Here is a 6,000-nt window from a genome sequence, read left to right on the forward strand (position 1 = left end):
GTCTTGGCTCTGGACTTTAGGACTGAAGTTGCAGTGACTTTTGTCCATAGAACAGAAATAAAATGTCTGGGTTTAAAATAAATGTTCTTGTTGACTTCTCTGAAAGCTTAAATGAATACACTATGCTTGTGGGAGAACTAAAGTATACAGCCAGGTCCCCTAATCAGGGAATATTTAAGGTATTTTTACGCTGTCTGAATTGTTCACATGCCTTGGAACTCCTATCATGTTCTCTATTTCAACAAGAGGCCAAGGATCCTGATTTCAAGACATATGAAGGCTGGGTAACACACCTTTCTATTTCTCCGTGTCCCTCCACAACATCAAAGCAGAGCACAGTAAAAGGAACTCATGATTTGCTTCAGATTTGGAAGAACACAGCTTCCTGTCTGTACCAACCCATGAAATCCCCTTCACAAAACCAAATGTCTCACAGGGACCTTTTAATAGGTTTTACGTCTTATTTATTGTGCTTATCTGACAACTTCACAAGGCTAAAACACATCTCTTAAGAATGTGTGGACATTTTAGTTCATTCTGAATGTCTGGTAATATATTGTCACGTGCAGACATTCCCTTTCCTGCCGTGAAAAACAGACCCACAGAGCAACCCACGTGTGCACTTCAGCCCCTCTAGTGAATGTATTACACACAAATATTACATTCCCAGTAAAGCAGTTACAAAGTGCAGAGCTATAAATAGAACGCCAATTTCAGCTCCCACCCACCCCATTTGGTGAGGTGCAAAACGTCCAGGCAGCAGGCCAACTGATGCAGCCGGGAATCTCATAGTCCCTCCAACCTCCCCTCCTGCCCCGGCGCCCCCCACCCCAGCAGTGCACTCTTCTGCTAAAGCAGATCCCCGCCAAGTTCAGTAGCGCCCCCCACCGTCAATTACAGCCTTCGCTGCCCAAGGTGCCCAAACATTTTTAATTACATTGTTACTTAATCACGCGTGTGAACAATTACCAATTAATTTCACTGGCTTTTCCCACACTTACTGAACTGCTATAGACAGGCCAGGGGTCCACAGTCAAGGTCCTTATTCCGAGAGTTTTAAGTCCAAATAGAAACGGCTACCAAGGTTCCGGTGGGCTACCGAAACAGCAGTGCACAATGACGCTACGTCTTTTCCGAAATTGCACCATTCTGCCATTTCTAAAAATCTGAAATCACTGCCTCTTAACAGGCTGGAAACAAAAAGTCTGAGATGACAACAACCCCGAGAACGCTAATAGGAATATTTTTCCTCCAAGGTTTCAAACTTGAACACACCTCAACCATGAAAGTCAATTGCAATGATTTTTTTTTTTAAACTTTTATCACATTATTTGGGGGGGGGGGGGGGGCATGCTCTTGCGAGGAGCACGGAAGAAAAAAAGGGAAGGGGCATTACAGCAGCAGCAGACAAGCACTGTTTGCAGAGTTCTCTAATTCTTCCCCAGAAGATGCGGGGTTCGGAAGACTCCCTACGGCCTCCCCCGTGCCCCGACCGACACCCAAGGCCCAGCCGGGCACCCGGTCCTCCGTTCCTGGTCAAGGATCCAGTAGAAGGGGCTGGTGCCCGGTGAACACTCCAGCGTAGGGGGCCGGGGCAGGTCCGCAAGACCCCCACAGGGAGCCCCGGGCGAGGTTGGGGGTGCAGCGCTGGTCGCCCCGCGGGCCGGCCGGGCGGTGCGGGCCAGAGCGCGCGGGAGCCCGGGCCGCGGAGCCCGCCCGCCCGCCTCCAGCCTCCGGAGCCAGCGCGGAGCGCGGAGGGCCGGCGGGACGAGGGCGGAAGGCAGGGGGGCGGGCCCGCGGCCGCCGCTTCCCTCGCTCCAAAGTTTCTCGCAGTTGCACATTCACTCCGCGCTTCCTGTGGGGGTGGGCGCCGCGCCCTCGCGGCCCGGCCGGCCGCCTGCTCCCGGCGGAAGGAAGAGCGGCGACGCGAGTCGAACCGGAGCGGCGGCGGGACCCCAGCGAGCCGAAAGGGGCCGGCCAGGCGCACCCCGGGGTCCCGGGGTCCCGGGGAGCCAGGGCCGGCCGGGGCGCCGGGAGAGGGCGCTGCCGCCGCGGGCGCGGCGGGGACCGGACGGCGAGGCGCGGGCGCCGCGGGGCAGGGCAGGGCTGGGCCGCCTGGCGTCTCCCCCGGCGCGGACGCGGGGCGCGGGCGGCTGCGCCCGGGGAGCCCACGCCTCTCCGGTGCGCGCCCGGGCCGCCCGCTACTTACCCAGGGAGCAGGTGAGCAGCGAGAGCAGTGCCGGCAGCGCCAGGCGGCGGCCGCGGCGGGCGGGCGGCCGCATCCCGGCGGCGGGGCTGCGCGCCCTATCCGGGCGCGGGGACGGGAGACGCGCGCGGAGCGAAGCTGCACCGCTGCCGCCGCCGCCGCCCCTGCCGCCGCGGCTGACCCGTCTCCGCGGCTCCCCTCCTCCCTTCCCCGGCCCCGCGCCGGCTCCGGACGCGCCCTCTGGCGGCCGGTAGCGGGAGCGCCCTCGTGCGCGCTTCCCGCGCCCGCCCGGCTCGTGGCTGTGGCCTGGAGGTCCCCCGGGGCTGGGCTGCCGGGAGAGGTGTCCGCCCCTCCGCGGGGACAGCGGCCTCCTTCAGGCGTCTGACCTCTGCTCCCTACGGTCTGCACTTCTCCTTTTCCTTCCTCGCGTTTAACCTGGGCCCCATCCTCTGCCTTCGTCGCCCCTGCCTTGCTCCATCGCCTCCCTTTCCTCGATTGCCAGCAATAGGTCAGTGTCCCTTCTTGTCCCCAAAGTGAAGCTGAAAGGGGGATGGGCGGCAGAGGAACGAAGGACAGGAAGGAGAATCGTTTTTCTTCCCTGCTAATGTACCATCTGTTATTTTTTAAAAAATCAATAATTCAACTCTTAATATTGTTGGCACCAACAGTTCTACTTTGATGAAGGTGTTTTTAATCAGCTCAACTAATTTACTTCATATTCTCTTTTGAAAGGGAATGTTGCCAATAGCTCAGGCCTGGAATTTGACTTTTAATAGAAGTTTGTGTAAATGTAATTTTAAGTGTTCGCCGTAATGGAAGAGGAAGGGTATAATTTTATCCAAAAGTCTGATTAAAAAAATAAATTACATTGGAATGCAGAAAAGTGGAGAGACCATGGAAACTTCCTTAGGAAAGTCCCTCTTGTCCCCAGCTGAGTGGCCCTCCCCAGCAGGGAAGATGGTGGCGGAAAAGGAAGCAATTACAGAAGAAATGCAGCCCCCTCTGAGGGTCCTGCACCACACCACACATCCCCCCCACCCCCACACACACATGCCTCTCCCCGCCCCAACTTCAACCCACTGCTGCCTCCTAGGAAGGAGGCAGGACCAAGAGCTCCTGCTCACCAGACTGAGGCCTCCTGATGGTCACGTCCATGTTTACATTCCTGTTTCCTCATATTTTTTGGATGCCCACACTATGCCTCTCACTGCACCAAGCACCCTCTGAACACCATATCTCCCACGTGGTCATGCAGCGTCCACCCACTTGCTGAACATCAAGTGAAGACCAGTGCCAGGCCCTAGGGATGCCAGGAAGATGTGGGTGAGACAGAGAAGCAGGTGCTGAGTGTTGGCTGTCTTTAGACCAATAAAGGTGACTGTTCTCTGGGAGGTTTGACCTTGAGTGCCTGGGACCAGTATGGTCATCTGCCCTTACAGCAGCTGCTACAATTGTTTTTAAAAGATGTCTGGTGGCAATGGTTTTTTTTTCTCTCTCTCTTCATTTTACATTGAAGTCTTAAAACTGGGGATTGAATATTTTGTGTGAATGCAAATAGTGCCATTTGGTTCCATTCAGCCAAGGTTTGTGGCCCCATGTCAACACTATTTTTCTGGGAGGGAAAAGAAATGTAAGACTCCTTCCTTCCATTTTTTAGTGAAGCTTTGCAAATTTATGACTGACTGCATCGATCCCTTCTATCCTTCTTTAAAATTCACCCGCCTGGTTTAAAGTTCTAGAAGTTTTCCAATTTCCAAAGCTGTTCAGCTTTCTTCCAAGAAAACCTTTCTCGCACATATTAGATATTAAATATTAAAACAAGAGACTTCCCTGGTAGTCCAGTGGCTAAGACTCTGTCTGCACTCCCAATGCTTGAGTTCAGTCCCTGCTCAGAGAACTAGATCCCACATTCTGCAACTAAGAGTTCACCACAACTAAAGATCCCACCCGATGCAACTAAGATCCAGCACAACCAAGTACATAAATGAAAATCCACTCAGACCGAAACAAACAAAACATTAGAGTGTTTAAACAGACACAGAAACCTAGAAATTAAGCAGCTTACTTACTATGTGTTCACATATCTACTCCATGTTTGATAACAAGCAACTCTAGGTGCTTAATATTTTCATCCATGTGTAGTAAAGGTGAGGGAAACAACCCTAAATACAGCCGAGAGCACCAGGTCGTAAACTTGCCCTGGCGTGCTTCCTTCCCACAGCAGACACAGATAAATGGCTCATCACAGAGCTCCATAACTCACGTTTTAAAAAGGATTACTCTTCACGTACTCTAGTCACATGATCAATGGATTTGCTCGGAGTGCTCCCTCCCCATCCGATCACAGATTGAGTTGCCTAGAACAAGACGTGCCCGTGGGGACACCAGTGTTCACAGTGACGCACCATCTGCCTCCGGGCCTCTTTTGCCACCTGAACCACCAACCATTAAGGGGAGACCTTTCAACAGAAAAAAAAATTCATCTCATTCACTGTAAGACCATGAAAATGAGCAGGTCACAACTCTCTTCCTGGGATTCACTCACCTGAACTCCAGGTGCCATCTCCACACGCACCCCTGAAAGTATGCCCTTGCTCTGTGCAGGGGTAGAACCAGGGAGTCACCTCTTTTGGGGGTGGGGGGCTATCGTATCATGATTGAGACAGACTGGTAATTTTTTAAAAGAATTTTCTAAATGCTAAAGGAGAATGTAATACTATATGGAGAAAACCATAGATCACCAAATAATCTCATAAGTTTATGAGATTATTATAAAGGTGGTTTCTGATCACTTAATAACTATACATTAGGCCCAAAAGGCTGGACTGCATTCATTCATTCAACCGATGCTGACCCACTGAACACCTTCTAGCTGGCATGCCCATTGCTCCTCTCTGGGGCAGAGACAAAGAAGCAGAAAGCATGGCCCTGGGTGTAAGAGCTCCCAGTCCAGTGAGAGAGACAGAAACATTCAGAAGTGGTACTTCCCTGGTGGCCCAGTGGCTAAGACTCTGGGTTCCCAAAGCAGGGGGCCTGGGTTCAATCCCTGATCAGGAAACCGGATCCCACATGCTTCAGCTACCGCATGCCACAACTAAGACCTGGCGCAGCCAAATAAATAAATATAATATATATATTTTTTTAAGTTCAGAAGTAATGTTCCTGCTATAGTGAAACACTATAGCACAGGTGGGAACACTTCTGAACATACAGAGGGGAAAACAGACTCTATCAGGGCCATAGGATTTGGTTATTAGAAAAGTGGACATGACCTTTGGACAGGGTCTTAAAGGGGAAATAGGAGGTTCTGGGCTGAGAGAAAAAGGAAGGGCTTCCAGACAGACGCTCACATGCACACCGCAAAGCTCAGAGGTGTCTGGCATGCGGGGCAGTGATGACAGGGTGCAGGCTTCTTGCCCAGCCAGGCCTGGGCATCCAGCCCGGTGCCAGCGAAGACCAGGGGACAGACCCCAGCTCCCCATTCTCAGGGCCCTCTCAGGAGGACCATTCCTCTGCACACAGAAAAGTGGCCTTATGCATGCACGTTGAGGGTTATTTTCCCAAACTAAAATCCACCCTGAGGTCTGACGGTGGAGTAGAATGTCTAAAACTGGGTCTTTGTGATAATCAGACCCATGATATAACCATCCACTAACCATGTCCCATGGGCTTCCCCGGTGGCTCGGTGGTAAAGAACCCACCTGCCAATGCAGAAGACTCGGGTTCGATCCCTGGGTTAGGAAGATACCCTGGAGGAGGAAATGGCAACCCACTCCAGCATTCTTGCCTGGGAA

General features: G+C 52.5%; 1 protein-coding gene across 1 annotated transcript in view; it reads right to left on the minus strand.

Moving 5' to 3' along the window:
- B3GLCT (beta 3-glucosyltransferase) overlaps positions 1 to 4,769 on the minus strand; it is a 118,224-nt gene extending 113,455 nt beyond the window's left edge. The window contains exons 1-2 of the mRNA XM_061133322.1: positions 4,752 to 4,769; positions 2,210 to 2,534 (exon numbers count right to left, since the gene is read on the minus strand). Of these exons, the coding sequence (XP_060989305.1) occupies positions 2,210 to 2,534; positions 4,752 to 4,769 (343 nt within the window). The remainder of the gene's footprint in view (positions 1 to 2,209; positions 2,535 to 4,751) is intronic.
- Between the last annotated feature and the right edge of the window lie 1,231 nt (positions 4,770 to 6,000).

This window comes from Dama dama, chromosome 30, assembly GCF_033118175.1.
Source record: "Dama dama isolate Ldn47 chromosome 30, ASM3311817v1, whole genome shotgun sequence".
NCBI classification, from domain to species: Eukaryota; Metazoa; Chordata; class Mammalia; order Artiodactyla; family Cervidae; genus Dama; species Dama dama.